The sequence below is a fragment of the Parasteatoda tepidariorum genome, chromosome 10 (assembly GCF_043381705.1).
Source record: "Parasteatoda tepidariorum isolate YZ-2023 chromosome 10, CAS_Ptep_4.0, whole genome shotgun sequence".
Lineage (NCBI taxonomy): Eukaryota > Metazoa > Arthropoda > Arachnida > Araneae > Theridiidae > Parasteatoda > Parasteatoda tepidariorum.
Genome location: NC_092213.1, coordinates 57,245,259 through 57,266,327, shown reverse-complemented (window position 1 = coordinate 57,266,327; position 21,069 = coordinate 57,245,259). Strand labels below are relative to the sequence as shown.

General features: G+C 28.3%; 2 protein-coding genes and 1 long non-coding RNA gene across 10 annotated transcripts in view; 1 reads left to right on the top strand and 2 right to left on the bottom strand.

Annotated features, from left to right (window-relative positions):
• The window catches only part of LOC107453095 (uncharacterized), a 30,238-nt gene extending 20,437 nt beyond the window's left edge, over window positions 1–9,801 (top strand). Inside the window, exons 2-3 of the long non-coding RNA XR_001585275.3 lie at window positions 3,083–3,168; window positions 9,665–9,801. This is a non-coding gene — a long non-coding RNA (uncharacterized lncRNA). The remainder of the gene's footprint in view (window positions 1–3,082; window positions 3,169–9,664) is intronic.
• Window positions 1–12,917, bottom strand: part of LOC107453091 (anne boleyn) — a 90,147-nt gene extending 77,230 nt beyond the window's left edge. For 2 of the 4 annotated variants that reach the window (XM_016069777.4, XM_071187212.1), the window contains exons 1-2: window positions 12,432–12,917; window positions 12,266–12,317 (exon numbers count right to left, since the gene is read on the bottom strand). Coding sequence is in view for 2 of the 4 variants with exons in the window: in XM_016069773.4 (XP_015925259.1) it covers window positions 2,981–3,122 (142 nt within the window). In the remaining 2 variants the exon portion in view is untranslated. Of the gene's footprint in view, window positions 1–2,980; window positions 3,123–12,265; window positions 12,318–12,431 lie in introns of those variants that run through there. The other 2 variants (XM_016069773.4, XM_016069774.4) reach the window with 1 other exon arrangement.
• A 3,156-nt stretch (window positions 12,918–16,073) lies between these two features.
• The window catches only part of LOC107453087 (phosphogluconate dehydrogenase), a 36,662-nt gene continuing 31,666 nt past the window's right edge, over window positions 16,074–21,069 (bottom strand). For all 5 annotated transcript variants that reach the window (XM_043049223.2, XM_043049224.2, XM_043049225.2 and 2 more), the window contains 3 exons: window positions 20,493–20,626; window positions 18,415–18,637; window positions 16,074–16,328 (listed from right to left, as the gene is read on the bottom strand). In XM_043049223.2, the coding sequence (XP_042905157.1) occupies window positions 16,209–16,328; window positions 18,415–18,637; window positions 20,493–20,626 (477 nt within the window). In that variant the 3' untranslated portion in view covers window positions 16,074–16,208. The remainder of the gene's footprint in view (window positions 16,329–18,414; window positions 18,638–20,492; window positions 20,627–21,069) is intronic.

The following is a 21,069-nucleotide window of genomic DNA, read 5'->3' as shown; positions in this document are numbered from 1 at the left end:
TAGAAGTTGTAAGTTGCCGTTGATTGGCCCTTACCTTCTACCTGAACGCCTCGACGGAAATACCTATCGCATTTTTTTAGAAAGAGTTTTGCCGGATCTGATGGGTGACGTTCAAGCCGCTACACGCCGAAACATCTGGTTTCAGCATGATGGAGCGCCTGCCCACTTTAGCTACGCTATTCGAGAATACCTCCATAGGATTTATACTAATCGCTGGATTGGTAGAGGCGGACCAGTCCCTTGGCCGCCGCGATCCCCCGACCTGACTCCCCTGGATTTCTGCCTGTGGGGACACATGAAGTCCATAGTGTACGAGACACCTGTAACATCGGACATGGATCTTATCGCCAGGATCGCGTAAGCGGCAGCACGTGTCCGTGACACTCCTGGCCAATTTGAACGGGTTCGTGAATCCATGCGCCGATGCTGTGAAACGTGCATTGTGGCAAATGGAAGGAATTTTGAGCATTTGCTGTGATGTAATGATGTTTTATAATAAAAATCATATTAACACCGCTATCGATATCATTTTTTTCTCCTCATCCAAACCTGCACTTATCGCCCTCTAGCGGTCTCAGTTTTAATTTTCGGACACAAGTTCCTATGTAAATCTTGTTCATCATGATATGACAGACCAGCATGTTAAGTTTGTAAACGACCTTTTGGGACACCCTGTATATATATGTGTCATATTTAAGCATACCTAATACCATTTACAAAATTAAAAATAGAACGATCACTTAAAATTCTTCCAAATTTCGAAAAGCGCTGACCATTCTTCCTTAATTTTGCGGGAATAAAAATAGAGTTTAAAAATAGCACAAGTTGAAAAATGAAGTTTTATTAAGTTTCATCGCGTTGCGGTAAATATGTATATATAAAAGCTTTGCAGCCTTCAAACAGCTTTTTCAAGGCTTTCATAGTTCAAGCAGTAATTATCTGTTAATAAATGGAATAAATGTCAAAGAAACAACTTCTAGAAGTTATTTCAAAACTACAAGTAATCGAGCAATTAAGGTTATAAAGTACGTAATAGCTCATAATTGAAAAATTAAATAGTTTTTATAAGAAAACTAGAACTACGTGACATTAGCAAAGAGAATAGAGCTTTATTAGGAGGCATCAACTGAAATAAATATTTGTTGGAAGCGCAGAATATATGCGACGCTAATTGTAATGTAAATCCTAACTCTAACTCGTGTTCACGCTGTTTAAAAATCAAAGAATTCGTATTCACGTAATTCGGAAATCAGCACCGCGATTTATAAAATACATAAATTACTGCCAATTGAGCAAATTCCTCAGTTTAGTTAGGTTGCAATCATGGTCAGGATTCGGATAATATATAAGCAAATCGAAATAATGTTAGCTCGAAATCACCAAAATTATTTAAACTATCTGCACGAAAAAGAGAATAATCAATAAATATGTTAAATAAAGTAAAAATAACAGTCACATTAACCTGAGTAAACGTCGTTTTTTAATATCACTATAATATAAATCAATAAAAAGATCGAAATAACTGCTTCATTTGAAGAAAAAAAAATTGTACAAATAAACCACCCAATGCAAATAGAAAACTATTTTATTGAATGATTCTCATAGGCTAATTTGTAATAGTGATTTACTATGACAGAGATGTGGTTTGCCAAACACCACCTATACTAAAATATTATCAAACAATTGACTTTTCTACATCTTTTTTGACAATTTTATTTCAAAAAAAGTTCTTTATTATATTTAATTTCACTCAGTCTTAAATATGTTCTAAAAAATAATTTTCTCAAACAAATTGTTAGTTTAGTGTTACTGACTTAATAATGGTGTGCGTCCTCAGCAAGCCATATTGCCTCTTGTTGCACATGTACCGCGAATTGCTACATTTCAGATGCAAAGTAATTTTTTAATGCAAAGTGAGAAATCGCGAAACTGCGTAATAAAATGCATTACTAAATTGACATATATTTAATAAATTAAACATTATTGCAAATAAATTAGCTTAAGAAAATTTCTATTTAATATTTCTATCATTCAATTCTAATATTCAATTAAAAATTTCTATTTAATACTTACATTAAAAAATTTTTATTTGATTCTCGATTTAAAAACAGTAGAGTAGGACTACGGACTTTCTAAACGTTTTTAGAAAAAATTATAGGATGAGATTCCACCATCAAAACTACAATTTCTGTTTTTATAATGCATATTCAAGTTCATAACAATTTTTCAAAAGATGAAACAGAGGTTTTCTTTGTTTAACTTCAAATTTTACAACAAGAATTTAAGCATTACAATCAAAAAACAGTTTTAAATAGTTACGAATAAAATAGATTTTTGAATTAACTTCAAAATAGAGCCAATTGAGTCTATTTTTGACACAAATTAGTTTTACACTGCAATTGGAAGAAAACGTTGCTACTAACACATTTAAGAATATTATAGACATTATTGTAGCCTTATAAAAAAAATAATAAGCGCTACACCATGTCAAACAATGCACACAATATAAGCATTGCGATCTGAAGTTTTAATACAATTTATTACTCATCAGGGAGAACAATAACATTTAAAAACTAAATTATAAAAAACTACATACATAAAACTTATTAACATAATTTCTAACACAAATTTTTACAGATTTAAATTTTATAGAGGGAGGAAAATACATTAAAATATAATAACTAGTAGTAAGAAATTTAGTTTTTATCTTTGCAATTTTACAAAAATTACAGAAGTACCGCGAAAATACGTAAATAACTTTAAAATTATCAAACTACTCACTATCTGCACGTTTATCACTAATTATAATAAATAAATACTAGCTTTAACGTTAAAATATATAAAATTTTAACTAAACACAAAGGCATTAAAATAAGATTTTGTGTAATCGTAGATAATATTAGATTTATAAATAAAACATAAAATTTTCGTACAAAATAATGTAGTATTTTAATAAACAATCTAACAACAAAATACGTACCATGTTTCCCATTTGGACTAGCTTCGTATCCATAGTTAATAGTACCATTGCAATTGTCAATTTTTAAATCGGTTTGCAAATCATCTTGTTTTTTAAATATAGGTTTGAGAACAATACCATCTTCAAAATCCGACTTAGTCATGCTGATGAGAAATCACGATTTTCAACCAAACACCAACTCAATAAAGGTATGAAAAAAAATTCCAAGTCAGCTTTTTCAATAACGCATTTTTTGTCTTTAAATCATTTCTTTTCAGTTCCGAAAAAACATTCAATAAAACCAAACGATGAAAATAGTTATTATTGCAAGCGATAATTAAATGTGTTATTTATCTAAATTTCAATGACACGTCTTGTGCGGAGGCGAGATCTTTTTCATCCATTAAATGAAAATTCTAATTTATCTTATCTATAAGACGATTTGAGAAGCAGCTGTAATAAAACGCAATTCTACTTCCATAAAAATTCCTAGGAAAGTGTGACAACTGGTTGACAGTTTCATCAGGTTGGCGACGATGCAATAGAACAATCGTAGCTGCGAGCAAGATGTGTGCTCTTACTCTTGGTCAGGAAGAATGAAATCTGCGCTTGGAAAGGAAAGTTACACGGGGAAAGTAAGCAACGCTGTGAGGAAATGAAGGGCACGTTTACGTGAGAAATTGATTAAGTACTCGCGACAGATTCGAAAATAATAATTCTGCCAAAATCAATTATTGTAATTCAATAAATAATAATTTAGAATACACAGTAAATAAGTCAATAAATATTAATTCATGGACTTTTAATTTCATTTATGAAGTATTTTTCATGTCGATGAAAGTATACATAAAATTTCAATCAATTTAATAAGTGCATCAACTTTTAAATATAGATATTTAAAAACATATCTAAATATTATGCATTTTTGAATTTTTTTAATAAAATAACATTACGCACTTTTTTAATAAAATAAAATTTCATTCAAATAAAAAAAAATTTTAATTTAATTGGGTAAGAAAGTTCTTTTTCATTAGGATAGGGGTATGTAGAGCCCTCCAACCCACATTGCAACAAAAAATTATGAAAATCTAACGTCAGAAACTAGCGTAAGAAATTTTAAATCTGTTTTTGAAATTAATTTCAACAAACTTGAATAAAAAAGTGAAATTATAAGTTTTAGTAGATCAATTTTTCAACTTCTTTAATTAAAACACGATTGAATTAAATGTAGTGAAGAGATTTAAAAATCAAAGTATATATAGTGAAAAAAAAATATGCGTAACTTCAATTGTTTTTTAATTAAAAAAATTATACATGTACTTAGTTAATATACAATACTTTGTTTCTTAATTTTAAGACAAAATGATATCATTTATATTACACTCAGAAATAAGATAATGATCAGTTGATGTAAAATCTGAATTCGTTTTGCCTCCTCCACCTGTTTTTTTTTTTTTTTTCTCCAGACCGGCCTTTTCCTAAAAAAAGTCGTGTAACCATGGCGTACTAGGCAATCTAAAATTTATACTTGATTATTTTGACTTATACATTTTCAACAAATGGCAATAGCGACCAATAGACCAAAGTCACACGATAAGTATATAATGTTTCATTTTATTTTACAACCGTCGTTGAACAGCCGACCCAATTTTATGGGTTTACGACTACTAATGTTCAACTCCGTAGTCTTGCAATTTTGAACCCAATCCAGAAGACAGGGGAACTCTTGAATCGAGTATTGGGGGTAATTTGCACTGTGGTCTCAGCACTGTGGTCGCTGCAAGCGGGATGCGGAATTCGTATCGACTGGGATTCGAACCCGGTTCGTCTGATTAGACGGCGAACGCTCTATCCCCTGAGCCATCGCGACTCACGTGTAGAATGTAGTAGGTCTGTTAGTAATCCAAGAAATTCTCATTTGATGATATGAATTAATAGAGATAAAATATTGTTTTACTGAATTCAGAGCAAGCTATACCACGAGAGAAACTTCCCATTGCAAATTCTGTTTCACTTTAATAGGTAATTTAAAATCTAAGTCAAGACAAAAGTGATATCAGGTAAACCATAAAGTTTCAAATGCTGAAAAACTGTTTTCAAAATTTCAAAATCTGAACAGATTATTGCAATATTACTTACCCACAGCGTAATTCTGAGTGATAATGCCATAATTTGTTTGCATTTTGATATTTTGAAGAAGAAAAAAAACCAGCATTTGACTGAACTCACTTTTTCTGAACTGCAAATTTTAAATAACTTAGCTTGATGGTAGAGAATATGCCATGAAGGGTTTATTCCAGGGTATAGTGTCCTCTTACCCCGCGATGAAATGAACTGGAAATTAAAATAGGCACCATGTAAAAAAAAATAAAAAAAGTTAAATAAACTTTTGGAAGAAGAAAAAATTACAACTATTAAAAAGAGAAAGATTTTAAGTTTGCAATTTCCGAAAAATACTGAAGAGTTCAGTATTTAATTATAAACACATCAAAATTGCTGATGTCTTATTTTTCCGCACCAAAATAGTAAGTTGTAAGTTTAATCCCGAAATCAGAACTGTAAATAAATGACTGATATTCGTTGCATCTACCGTGTCTAACGTATGCATGAATAAATAAATATTAGGAGAGTCATCAGCTTTAATGCAGACTACATCGTGCACGTATGATCAAAATCTAACTTCCCTCGACACTGAATGGTTCAGAAATCAAAAGTGGAACGATAAAGGATTAAAGTGAAGATCGTTTTAAAAAAAAATAACGAAAGGCCGCAATTTCTAGAATAGAAACAGAGAGAGTAAAATTTAACAGTTCTGGAATCAATAAGCAGTGTGCCTATTTAATCGATAAGATATAATATTGTTTAATTGATAATGTATCTGTCCACCTAATTATCAGCTCAACTTGAACACCAGCTCAATACCCGCCGCAATTTTCCATTTTTTACGAATGCATCTTGCAGCGGGTTCGATTATCCTTTATTACAGATAGCGAACGTATGGGTGCGGAAAAAGTAAACTAGCCTGACTACCTTAAACGCGGAACACCTATAAAGGGTTCCGCGGAATCTGAATGCTCCGGGGAAAGATCATAAGGGTTCCGAGAGTGATAATACTTTTACCCAGTAATAATATTTATGTCCAATCAATAATCCATAGTTAAAGATTTCGCTGGATTATATGAACTTCTTTATATAATATGCGAATGAAAAAAACAGCTAAATTTTAAATAAAAAATTCTTTTCAATAACAATATATTGAATAAACTATGAAAAGAATAAGGATTTATAAAAATAAAAAAATTATAAGCATTTCTCGTCGAGCTTTTCTATTCAAAATGTAATAACTAAATTCAAAATATGCGTTTCTGAGAAACTATTCTCATCGTTTGTAACTGTTCGTTTTTTTAAAAAAAAATAGTTAAGCATTTGCATACACCAAGAAAAAATTCATAACATTAAATACTTCATCGTCACATTTAATAATTTCAAAATTAATAATTTGAAATAATTTAATAATGCCAAAAGAAGCTCGATCATTCAGGGTTCCATTGACGAGAGAAATCCTCACTTTCAGGAATCCAATCTTTCACTTTGAGAAGAGCATAACCAAGCAAACACTTGCAAAAAAATGAAATACGTACAAATTTTATTTATTTAATTAGGATATTTAAAAATAACACACAAGTTATTTTGTAGTTGAAAATTACCGAGTGTGAATTGGCAACTTTCAATATTTACAATAAAGTTAAAATTGTCCTCGAATTTTGAAAACAACTTTAAAATTATACGATATCTGAATAATAATCATGCGAATATCCACTTTTTTTTCATGTCACCTTCATTAAAAAAAAATGTACCAACTTTTCGAAAATTGGCATTCGAATAGTAAAGCTCGAGTCTCGAGGATGGATGACGAACAATTTCCCTAACCTAAAACCAATCGTTTTCAAGAAAGGCGCATATTTACAAAGACCTAATATTAATCTTATCATGGGAAATTTTCATTCAGATATTTCGTATATATCGAATTAGTTAAATTAATTGACAGTGTTGCTAAATAAAACGCTTTTAAAAACATACTAAAAGTCTCGAATTTGAACCAAAAGAGTTAAATAGAAAAACTAAATAAGTTTTATCAAGAGTATCTAATATGGACCATTTGCTCTTATCAGATTACAGAAAAATTTAAAAAAGTTCATTGCAAAATGTTGTAATTATTCCGATAATTATACGGTAATTACCTGAATTAAAAGTTACATTGAATGAAAATTTGACAAAAAAAAAAGTTTTTTTTCTCAACCGATAAACAAAAAAAACTATTTAAAAAAAAATTCATTTTGATTTTTAGTAGTTTATTAGGAAAAGTTCAGAAACTATTTCTCACCGGTAATTTCGATCCCTTCGAAAAAATCTATACAAAAAATTTATTCCATGGCGAACCAGCTGGTCACAGAAGGTGATGCTCGCCACTATCATAAACTCGCGACTGTACATTGGTCATCCCTCGCGAGCCTACTATTTCGCGTTCTCCATTACTAACTCAGAGTTATGTAATTTTAAAAAGTCATTTATAAATTTGATTTCTTCGAGAACTATTCGATCAATTTCGTTCATATTTTGTACTTAGGCATATAAATTTGAATACTTTAAAAACGGTTAAAAATTTGTGTACCTAACAATTAAAAAACTTCAACTGTAATGAAATAATTAGATAAAAATTATAAATTATTACAGTAAAACTTGTGTAAGTTGACCACTTGTGGTGCATTGTTTTAGTGGTCAACTTATAGAGGGGGTGGGTCATTGTTTACTTCTTCGTTTCCTACATCATGTTGCTGTATATTTAATTTTTTTTTTTACTTAACTTAAAAGTTTTATTCAGAAAATATGCAAATGAATATCTTAAGAAATGTGTTTGAACCTGAATGAACTTCAATTTGATACACATAATTCTAATATTTGACTAATTTTTTTTTTTGGTCGAATTTTCGACCAAATATTTGGCAAAGTTTTATTTGGATTTTTTTTTTCGACAGTTTTTTAGGGATAAATTTTAAAAGATTTAATAAAGAATTATCTAAAATCATATTTCTTACTATACATGATTAGAAATAGTTTTTACACCTATTTGTTAAGTTCTAAAACTTGTTAATTTTTGTTTTGAAGGACAGATGAAAAAGCGAAATTTGAAAAATTGAAACTAGATTATTTTCTACTGAACCAAGAATAATATTTTTCCTGTCTCTCTCTTGATTTTTTTATTAACTTTTCTTTTTATCAGAGTTTTTATTATGACAGCATTTTTAAAAAGTATTCCAAATGAATATTATTATCCTATGGTCACTTTTTTCTAAAAATACGGCAGTGGGTAAAAGTTATATTAAGATTTTTAGAATTAAATCTCTCATTTAAAAATTAATAATAATTTTTGCATCTGTTTCTATCTAGCATCTGTTTGCATCTGTTTCTATCTATTTCTTTTTCAAAAAAATTATGTTTTTATAGATGTTTTTATTATGATGGGAAAATTAAGAGGGTTTCTATTACTAGTTATTAACTAGTCTATAACTTTAATCTTCACTTTTTTTGGAAAAATACGGTAATTGAAAAACCAAAATGTTTACCTTTCAAATTTTCTTTCAAAAATTAAGATTTTCTGTTTTGCTTTTATATACAAGTAAAATCTTCGTTTTAAATAGGCGTTTTTATGATAGAGTTCCATTTTTAAAAGCGTTTCTGACAGGCATAATCTCTTTTGTTTCATGAATTAAGTGGATTTTGTTTTTCTATTTCTTTTTAATAGCTGTTAGTTTTTTCTAATTACCTTAATATCTAATTATCTTTATTGTTTTAAACATTTCTATTAAAGTTTTTTCCCCCTTACCTCATACTAATAATACAGTAATTTTAATTATTTTTAAATAATGACTAAACTTATTTCTATATGAAAAAAAATAGTGATGTTTCTTTTTAAACAAAAAAATTTTGCTATACGGCCAAATCACTATTCCTTGCATCGTTACTTTTCAAATCATAAAAGCAATTTTATTCTTATACAAGTTTATAAAAAATAAATAAAAATGCAAAAATTAGGGGAAAGTTAATCAAAAAGTTACTTTTTTAGCAAACACAAATTTTAAAAGAATAAAACAGAAAAATAATTCTGTTATTAATCAATGTCATGTAAAATTATTAACACAAAAATGCTTATCACCTAAGTAATTTTTCAAAAATTTTGCACACTCATTGGTCATTTTTGCTTTAAGACCTCAAAAAGCATCCAACGATAATTAAGAACAAGAGCAATCAAATTTTAATTTCTTTTTTTTTTAATATATGTAACATTCAAAAATTAATAAAATTAGTGACACTTTTATAAGATTTTTATGAAAAAACTATGCTGTCATGTCCCTTTTGTTGTAAATAAATAAAAGACACTAAATAAATATGTGATACATCTTTAAAAAAATTGTTATAATAATGTTACCAAAATTGAACTTTTATTTCAGATTTAAGAGTTGATGGATTTAAATATTTCCACTTTGAAATTTCCATTAAAACAAGTTTTAATATTTCCTGTTACTCAATTAAATATATAGAGCAAATACTTAAGTTGTAACTGTAATGTAAAATGAAAATACAAAAATTCAAAACCTAACAAAGATACACAAATATTGCAAAAGTTACATTGGTTTGTGTTTACAGGCATCAGTATTTAATAACTATCAAGATGAAGATACAATGATGTAAAAATAGGCTAAACTACTGAGTATGATTGAGCTCAATAATTTAGAAATTATTCCTCATCAATTTGACACGGCTCAGGAAGATCAAAGGCCTTCCGCGGAAGATTTCTTCAAGATAACCAGTTTTTGATAAGCTTTCCCAATATTCTTTTCTTTTATTGTGAAATTATAATAAAAATTAAATCAAAATAGGTATTGACTACACTGATATCAGCACAAGAAGGAAATTTTTCTAGGACAGTTAGTTAGTCCCAATTATAATTTTTTTATTAGCTATTTAGAATTGTAGGAGCAGTTGATGGCATAAAATATTTCTAGCAGAATATTTGATTTATGCAATATTCCATGGTTCCCAATTCAATTCAAAAATGAAATTTTTTAATTTCCCAGGCATAACTAATTAGAAAATATCAACATAATTCCAAGCCAAATTACACAACAATTTTTAATAAAAGAAAATTTATTTCATTGCTTAATGTTACATACAATCTAAGAGTTGTTATTCTCCATGCATGTTAGAAAAAATTTCCACATTTGGTCAAAAAAAAAATCATTAATTTATTAAAATAAAATAAATTCCATATTTTAAGAATAAATTCCATCTAAAGTTTCATGATTTAATATATGGACAAAAAAATTTGTGTAGAAACATAACAGAGTCAATTTTTATTTTATCCTATGAACTGTTTTACAACTTATTACCAATTGTCAACTACCTATGTACAAAAAGGGCTAGAAATAACTTATTTGATGTCATAAGTAAATCGACACTGAGGCTTCATATCAATAAATAATTTTATTTTTAAATAATAATAATAACTTATGTGTTTCTTAGTGATTATCAAAATTAAAGAATGGCTTAGCTAGGCATTCTTTAATTAACAAGAAAAAACAGGGTTCTGAAACAATACATAAAAATAATAACACATGAAAATTGTTTTTAGATCTAAATACTATTAAAAAATTTACGATTTTATTAAAATTCTACATTCTTCACATAAACTGAATTCTAGTACCAAAATTATTGCCAGTCTAAATTCTGTACACATGAAGTGTTTCGCTAAGAAATTATATCTTGATTCATAATTATGCTTGAAGTGCATAACCATGCTTTAAAGATTAATCAGTTTGAAGACTTTCACTATGAATCACGTAAAACCATTAATGAATCATGTAAAACCATTATGAATCATGTAAAACCATTATGAATCATGTAAAACCATTATGAATCATGAAAAACCAGTATGAATCATGAAAAACCATTATGAATCATGAAAACCATTATAAATCATATAAAACCATTATGAGTCTTGTGAAACATTAATTAATGTACTGTTTACAATAATTTCTTATAAAGATTGCTCTATAAATGAAACTTCAGACATTCAAAAACCAAGTTGATAAATCAAAATTAGGAACTTAAGTAATTTAAATGTAATGGACACTAAAAATAAAATAAAAATTCACTATCTTATAATTCCATTAAGTTCCCAGCATTCTATGTTTTAAAATATCATTAAATGGGAAAACTAATACCAACATCTCTGTAATATATATCATCAAGTAAATATCCAATAAGAACACACACAAAAACTTAAATGGTAAATTATAATCAACAGATTTTAACTTTGGGCAATACCACAATACAAAAGGCAATGTAACAAAATAAAAAAAACCATTTAACTGCATCCCCCCATTAAAAAATTTCCTTTTTTATTCACTATGTATCCTATAAAATCAGAAATTGCATTTTTTGAGTATTTAGTAAAAATAATTTTAAAAAAGTATATTGAAATTTTAATATAATTAGCATCTGTAACATCAATCACTAGATATTTTTCTTTTGCTATTTTCTGTACCATAGATAATTCCATGTGTACCTTCAATGTTACCTGCTAATTTGAAGAAGAAAAAAAAAATGTTAAGAAATTTTAGAAAAAATAATCCTACAATTGCTTTTCGAAGGAAAAAATATGTTTTACAATAAAAATTTGTCCTTTTTATCTAACCTCAGTCACATTTAATACTTTTATTCTAAAAAACAATAATTTTCATTCTTTTTTTAATAAGCATTAAATTATTAGGCTATTGAAAAAACCCATTTTTTTTAAATATTTAACAATAAGAAAAATTTAAAATTAGAAAACCTATCAAAAATTAACTTCAGTCTCTCTGGAATTGCCCAAAGAAAAAATGGGTTACTTTGTGCTATGTATACTAAGAGCAAAAAACAGTGTGAATAAAATACAGAAATAGACATACTCAGTTCTATAAAAAAGAACCTTCCTCAGTATCTAAACACAAATAAGAAGCACCAACATTCTGAAGTTTAGACACAGAGGATGATTCCTGATTAGAGAAATAGAACTACAGTATCCCCCTTTTTGTACTTTATTCATGTTGTTTCTTGCTTTCATCCACTGTTTTATTTCTAAAAAAAAGATATCACCTAAATAAAACAATAATAGAAGCTTTTACTAATCGAAGTTAAATAAGTTTAAATAAATAACTTTTTCAATTTTATTATATTATACTAAATAATAAAAAATATTTTACTTACCAATTGAAGCAGAAATGAGAACAAATAAATAAATTCACGTATGGAATACTATCTGAAAGAAGAGCATATATACTCTTATTATGTTTGATTAAATAAATTTATTTAAAACTCGATCAAAAATTTAAGTAACATATGCTAACAAGAATTTCAACTTAAATATGCATACCTGCCCGGTGGTTCTCCGACAAGACCAACACTAGTGACAACTTTCATTATTTTAAAATAGAAGGTACTTTTAAGTAAGGTCGTAATATGACCTTTTAATGCAATGTGTGAAAACTCATATATTTTAAATAAGCTAGATTTTTAGAAATTTTCATTTTAATTTAAACTTTTACACATAGTAATCTGCCATGTAAACACAGGAAGTTATAAAAATTTCACCACAAGATGTTTCAACATGGACTGCAATTTAACATGTCATTGATTAAATTATATAATCGTGAGATGGAAACCTTTCTTAAAAATCGGATTGAACACAAATTCTAAATAGAAGAAATATTGTTCTCAATAATTTGACCTACGATTGCGTAAAAATTAATTGTAACTTAAATTATTGAATTTTTTGAACACAAACACGTTAAAATTCCACAAATTTAGGAAGAAGAGAAGACGGACAGAGCGAAACCGAATGATTGTGCTGCCATTAACTAATTGTTAAATTTTATCCGAAGACCACGACAGCCTGGAATTAAGACACTGAATAAGTTTGGTGGTAGTAAATCACACTTGAGCTATGCAGATTAGTGAATCTCATTTTTTTGGCGTTGCTCAAAAAAAGTATGAAAAAAAGGCAAACTTTTAATTTTAGGAATTTTTCTTTTTAAATACGTAAATTGCAAATTGTCTATCAAAATATATTAAAAATTATTATTTTATATGAAAATGTTGTCACACCCTGGTCCCGCAGTGGACTGATCGTTAAGACACGGTTCAGATCACCGAAGTCAAGCATCACTGGCTACGGTCAGTGTGCTAGTGGGTGACCACTTGGATCAGCCTACGTAGGGACCGAGGGTGTGCGGTATGAGTCCTCGTTAAACTGTTCTACCGTAAAGTGCTCGACTTCGCGTGCAGGTCGTCGGACAACCGAAGCAGTTGGGGGCATCCCCTCTGCAAAGGATCGAAATTGCGATGGCATGTCTTCGGATCATCTTCAGGGATATTTCCCAGACCGTCGCCAATGGCCCATTGTGCAGCTCTAGTGCGACGTAAATGAACTACAACTCAATAATCATTATTCATTTTAAAAGGAAAAAAATTACGTCGTCGATCGATGTTGTTCCAAAACATCCATCTATGTAAAAATCTCAGATTTTTTTTATATGTATATATTGCACGACATTAAAAATATGATATAGTTCGGCTTTACCCTGAACCCCCCCCCCCCCATTCGGGGTATCCAGGGAATACTGTTGAAGGATCGGTTTAGGCCAGATCCTCAATTCTGTTTTCAAAAAGTCTTTTAAAAATCTCTTAAATTCCTTTGTTTTCTTCTTCTTTCTTTTGGTTCCATTTTCTTTTAATGGTGTTGTGGGGGATTTAATTCAGGGCACGAAAAATAGCCGGTCCGCCCGTCCTCGACGGTCAAAAATTCTACGAGGACAACGAATTTCTCGAATCCGACGTCCGCGCGGACGGCCTTTTTCCCGTTAATGCTCGTGATACATTTTCAATTTTTGTTATCTTACAAGAGTCTTGTAAGTTACAAGGCAGCAAAATGACCCACAATACAGCAACATACTGCGCATATATTGATGTTTTCTCTGTCTGGGAGTACTGCAGCGGTTGAAAGGGGCTTTGCAGCAATAAACTTACAAAAAAACACAATACGTACTGGTCTTAAACAAGAAGCTTTAANATTTACAGATGCGGCAGAACGCCGATCGATAATTTTGATTTAAAAATTTTTTTACCGGTAATGTAGGAATATGTCTGTTAATAATTTTCAAAGCTTTACTTAATTGCACTTTAGATTGTACAATGCAGTTGTAGATTCAATTCATTTTATAACGAGCCAGAAAAACAAATCCTACAGAATTATATTGCGCAAAATTCGCCCATGATATCTTGCGAAGAGTTATCCAAGATATCTTGAGAATTGCATGCACAGTTCTTATTTAACAGAAAATTGAATTATTACCATCTTTGCCAGACATTAGGCATTCTGCAAACTAAATTTCTGTAAGTACAGATTTCATATTGTTTTCAACAATGCCTTAGAATAAAATATCTGCAAGTATTTATGTCATACTTCCAAAATATCTAATATCATTCTCAAATAAATACAATTCAAATATAAACCAATTGTGACAGAAGCGTTTATGCTGTAGGAATTGAAATAAAAAAAGAAAGGCTTATTTTTAAAAGTTGAACTCACTCTAAATGTACATCAGTTGCACTTCAAGTTACAAATAGTATCCATTCAAATGCTTAACATACTTGGTACTTAACATACTAAACGAAAAAAAAATGTTACCTACTGGTCGCATTACTCACTTTGAGATCATGAAAGATTGTTTTAGTAGATATAAATTTATAAAAAAAGAAAAAAAATTGATTTGAAATGGGTTTTAGCAACAAACATTGAATTAAAGCACTAACTAAATGTTTAGCAAATCCTAGATGGTACCGACAAGTTAAGATGGTTAATTACTCAAAGTGCTGATTCTTTAACAAACATCTTTGCAATCTCTAAGCACAATATTTTAGGCTGCAGCTTTTGACCTGATTTCAGTCAGAACATGTACGGCTTTGCCACTGGACTGATTTATGGTACTCATAACCCTGTGCAACTCTAGGCCTTGTGCCGGTGAGTTCGCAAAAGCTCAATACTCACGGTTGGATTTCAAGAGAATTCTGAGCATGGACTTTAAGTGTCTGGGAAGCAAACAGCTTAAAATCTTAGGAAAAGGAGATACCCATACTGGCTATGTGTCAACTTGCTTTGCATTTGTAGTTCAAAACACTTTATGCGTTCTTAAGAGGGTGCAAAAAAAATTTAAAAATTATTCCATAATTTTAATATTTAATTAATGTATAAAGAACTATGGCTAAATAATATAAGAAAGACAGAGAGGGACTTGTTTTTACAAATATCACATATAAAGTAAGCTACGCAGGTGGAATGAAGGCAGCGTGGATTAATTAATTGGTAATTTTTGTAAAATGACACACTATTTCAATGTGTTTTGGTAAATTGCACATTGAAAAAACACAAGTTTTTATTCCTTAAAGATTATAAATCACATTTTTTTCATGAATGATTATAAGGGGAAAGAATTCCCAATATACCATGACACCTAATCCTACTATTGATTCTTAAGAGTAACAAGGAGAATTAAAAAAACCATCATTAAAATGGCCTTTTTTAATTATTTATTCAGATAAGTGGCACACCTTTCTTGTCCCCTAACACTTGATATACTGACTCATGATAAATTGGTCAGTTTTAAAATAAAAGATTTCATTTATAAACAGTATTAACTTTTATCAATGTTTCTGCTCATATAATAACAAAACAAACCACAGTTTTTCTAATTATGTAATTTATAAAATTAAAGCAAATAATACTAAAGAAATTGTTTACCATCTAAAGTGGAAAGAATCTGTTCAATTTTCGTTTTCATTGTAAAAATTATTTGTCATTTTATTAATAAAAAAAAAAAAACTATACGAAGATTCCAATTCTAAATCACCTATTTTTTATTTTTCTCGAAAAATAAAAACTTATTTATAAGAATAATATGTAGCAACAGCATACTCATTTAAATATGTATGAGTGTATTAGTAAATAAAAGAACAAAAGAAACAAACAATAAAACATTTATTTTACATAACAAAATTGCAAATAGCATAAATAGATTATCCAAATGTATATCATAATTTGCAACAAATAATCAGCATAAAAATATATAACTTTGATCAGCGAAACACAGTTTGATTATGCATTGTAAGCAGTTGATGAAACATTTCCTCCATGGCCCGTCCAATTAGTATGAATGAATTTTCCAGGGTCACTGAGAAGTTCATATGTGTGTGCACCAAAATAGTCTCTTTGGGCCTGATAATTAAAATAAAAAGTGAGATAAAAATCAATTTAATTCACAAGACATGAAAATTTGACATTTAAAAATATATAAATGAACACAATAAAAAAATATTTTCTGATTAAAATTATACTAAAAGATATTAGCTACTATTTGCAGTACATTAATTTAAAAATTTAATTTTATCTTAAAACTATTGAGAAATGTCTGACTTCAAAAAAAATACTTGATTAATTTTAATGGTCAAATGCAAATTTTATAACTACATCCTAAGCAATTGTATATTCTAAAGCTATACTTTTAAAGAATAAAGGAAATAATAGTTGAATAAAACATTTACTAATTAAAAAATGTACTTATAATGTGGAATAGAGAGTTTAAATTCAAAAAAAAAAGTAAAAAGGTTAGAATTTCTTTTATTCAGTTATTTCTTTATTCAAATTATGTTAAAATCCAATATGGGAAATAGAAGTTATTATTAACCTCTACACATAGAAAATACTTTTTAATCAAATTTATGTAATGTGATAACCAAAATATTACTTTAGCTTATTATATCTAATGTTAACTTACTATATGCTTTGAATTTATTTTCATCACAAATATTTTTAAGGAAATATAACAAGATTTTTGTTTTTATACTTATACCTGAATAAAAAGCTAAACTAAAATTATAAAAAATCTAATGTAAAATAATAACCATGTCATTTTAACATATATGGGTTTAATAAAGAATTCAATGTGAATACCATAAGTTTGCTTTTAAAAATTATACATTTAGAGGAACAGAAGCCAAAAAGGGATATGTAGAAAAATACCTAACAGTCTCTATCATGAATTTTTCACAAATGTATTGCAAGTAAAACTTTCACCAAATAAATAAATTATTACCTATATAATAAAAGGTATTAATCATTCAAATTCACATTTTGTCATATAGTATCTTTAAATAAATAAAAAATGAACACTATTAAAATAAGGCATTTATAAAACTCTCATTGAACTTTACTAAATATTACTATTTATCATTTTTTCTGCAGCAGGAAAATGAATTTATAATTGTCATATTTCATGGACTAAAATCATTGCTGCCAGTTTCTTTAAAAGGCTATCAGATCAATTTTCAAGGAAATAAATGTATTTTCATTCCTATTTTCTTGCTGGTTGATATGTTTTACACACAATATGAAATTACAAATAAGCAGTTAAATAACAATTCGAATTACAGAAAATAACTATACTAAACCATGTATCTAGGAATACCATTTACTAAATATAAATAATATGCATATTGAAATTCAATAAAAGAGTCTTTTTTAATAATGTTGTTTGGTGTTACTAATGAATCTGGGGTAGCAATTTTTCATGGATTTTAGGATGATTCAGAACAGCAAATTTTTTATTTTTGGCACAAAGTAAATCGACAATTAATACTTTTTGGTTGATCTAATTTATTTTTATGTTGCATAAATAATTTATTAACTATACAAACTTAGGGGTATTTCTTTAAGGATAGAGAATAATTCTTAATTTTCTTATATTAATACCAAATAACTTAATCAAATGGATTTTTATATATTTATTTAGCTTGAAAGTACTAAGTCTATGAAATTTTTATTATGATCTGGAAGACCCTTTTCAGCAAATGAGAAAATGAGTCATATATATAGATATAAAATGGAAGGAATAAAAATAATTAAGGGGCCTTAACCAGTTGAATTAAAGCAGTACCCACATTATTTCATACAAAGACTATTATGTATTATTGAAAATTATATGATATTCAAAAAATAAAATGCAATTACCAAAACATTCCCACTCACTTTTAGAACGAGAGTGGAAATAAGGAAAAATTTCATTAAAAAGTTGAATTTTATAAAATAATTTTAATAGATGTTAAAATTATTTAACTTGAATCTTAATAACTGATTACTGTAACTGACAATTCTAAGACTGGCTATTTTCCAGGTATAATATAGGAATTTTCTAGGTTTTTATAGAAAAATTGCTTCTTTCCCTGCTTTTTAGAGTTAAAATAAAATTCCCTGACAATCCCAGGATTTCCCTGTGTTGTGAGAGCCCTGAATAATAGGCTTGTACCTGAATGAGGTTCGCTGGTAACACTTCTGACCGGAATCCATCATAAAAAGCCAAAGCAGTGCTAAATGCAGGAGTTGGGATTCCCAGAGTAACAGCTGTAGCCACAACATGGCGCCATGATTCCTGGCAATTATCAATTGCATCACAGAAAAATTGATCCATTAGAAGATTTGACAAATCAGGATTTTTATCAAAAGCAGCTTTGATATTTCCAAGGAAAACACTGCAAAAAAAATAAATAAATAAATAAATTTTCATTCACAGAATCAATCAATTTTGAAGGCCTTAAAAAGTTATACTAGTAAATCTTGAATTTAAAATGTAAATATTTCAATTACAGTAAAATATATATCAATAATAGCCTCACTCAACTGTGAAGTGATAATGAAATGATTATTTAAATATAATGTTTATTAATTAAATGATTATTTAAATATAAGTACTTAGACTACAATTAAATATAGTTTGCTTAAGTATAAATAAATTTAGAAGGAACTATAAAGACTTAGAGTAGACTTACAGTTTATGTTATTTATGCTGTTTGTCCAATTAAAAACGAGTTACAACTAAGGAAATAGCACTTTTCATTATTATCGTTTTATTTATTATTTAGTAATCTTAGTAATGCCTACAAAAGGTTTTGCAGACTTTGTGGTACAGAGATGGAATATTTATTGCATGAAAAAGAAAATTTAAAAGTGAAAGAGTTTTGAAGAACTGTAATTANCATAGTTGCCAATTTGTATAGTTACTTGGGAAGATTTTTCAGAGTGACAGTAAATAACAATTAAAGTAGGTTGAATCTTTTAAATCTATTTCGCTAACACTTCGAAGCAATACTGCGAAACAAAAAGATCTTGCATACATGTTTGAATTCACAAGTAAACTTTTCATTATGTGTTGTGGTGAAATTAACTGAGCTTAAGGCCCACACGTAAATATTTGCTCTGAATGTAAACAAAAGCCAGTTCTGGAGCATGCAAAGAGGCTTCTTCCTTCTTCAAACAGGCACAAAGCATAGCTCATTATGTAATAGTTTAACGGTTTAACATCTTTCCTGGCAACATGGAAAATATTTAGATTAAAAAGGAAACAGATAAGAGGCTTTGTCCCAATCTAGTTGAGTATTATTGATCTGTTGCGATAAAACAATTCTCTTTAAACTTGGGAAAACAAGAGTTTTATGTTTTAAAACAAATGTTTTGATCACTAAGTTATATTTTCCTTAATAACAATACAAGCTGGCAAGTATGCCTTAAAAAGATTCAAATGCAAATATGGGAATATTTTAATACATAGCATTTTGATCCCTATTCTTTACAGTTATTCAATCATTTTATCTACAAGCTAAAAATTTCTGTTATACGGTAAAACAAGGAATGCTGTATAATAAAATGCTATTGATTTAAAATTTTATAAATTTCTGTTAAAGAAAGAAAAGAAAATGTAATAATAAATTAAAACATAACAAAAAAATTCTACATTTAAATAAAGGCAGCTTTTTATGTTTCACAGGATGGCATTATATGATTTCTAGTAATTTCTTCTGCTCTGTACAAAAATAAAAAAATAATAAATAAACGAAGTGCATGCTTAATAGGGAGCATTGTTATCTATATATAAATTAAGGACATTTATAAAAAAAATTAAAGACCTTTAAAATTAAAAAAATTAATTTTAAAGGTCCATTTGAAAATACTATATTAGTTGTTAATCATCAAATATACAGTTATTGTATGCGAGAAAAAACATTCTGATTTTTCTCGAAAAACACAAGACTTTCCTATGTAACAAGAAGTACTGATGTGATGATACTCATAACAGTACTGTTTAGCTAATAAAAACTTTGTTTCAAAATTTTTTACTAAATTGTTTCAAACTAACGATTTAAGAAATTGAGAACTATGAACCTTAAATCAACATTGAGTACTTTTAGAGGGATTTAACTTTCAAAATAAAATAAAAAAAGAGTTTTTAAGAAATATGGGAACTCTGTCAAAATTAATTTTATGATAACAAGGAAAAACATCTAAATACTGTATACATGTGAAATAAAATTATGAAACAAACTATAATACCTCCTAATAATGCAGCCACCTCTCCACATCAAAGCGATAGCACCATAATTTAATTTCCAATTAAATACTTTTGCTGCTTCCCGAAGAAGCATGAAACCTTGTGCATAAGATACTATTTTTGACGCATACAAAGCCTAGTTGGGGGAAAAAAAAGGAGAGATAGAATGTTATTATTTAGAGAAGTAAAAGCTTTATTATTGTACAAATAAATTGAGCACATTTTCATTGCAATTCAATTAATAATAATTCTGTAAACTATTCACTCAATGCCTTATTCTCAAAAAGCATGCAAAAATTTTCTTATATTTTTATTTTTTTAATAAAAATTTAATTTTAGAATATAAAAAAGAAATTTCTATACATAAGATTATCTTAAAGTGAAGTAAATAGAAAACTAAGATTCTTTTATAATTTCACCAATTTTTGATTATATCCTCTATTTATGAGCAGTTATTTTTGAAAGTGAAAGCAAAAATAATAAATATCTCTAATACTAAATTTAATGCAAAGCTCAAAATCAAAGGCAACCTGTCAGTTTGGGACCCTTAAAAATGTACGAGAACCACCGTAAAATAAT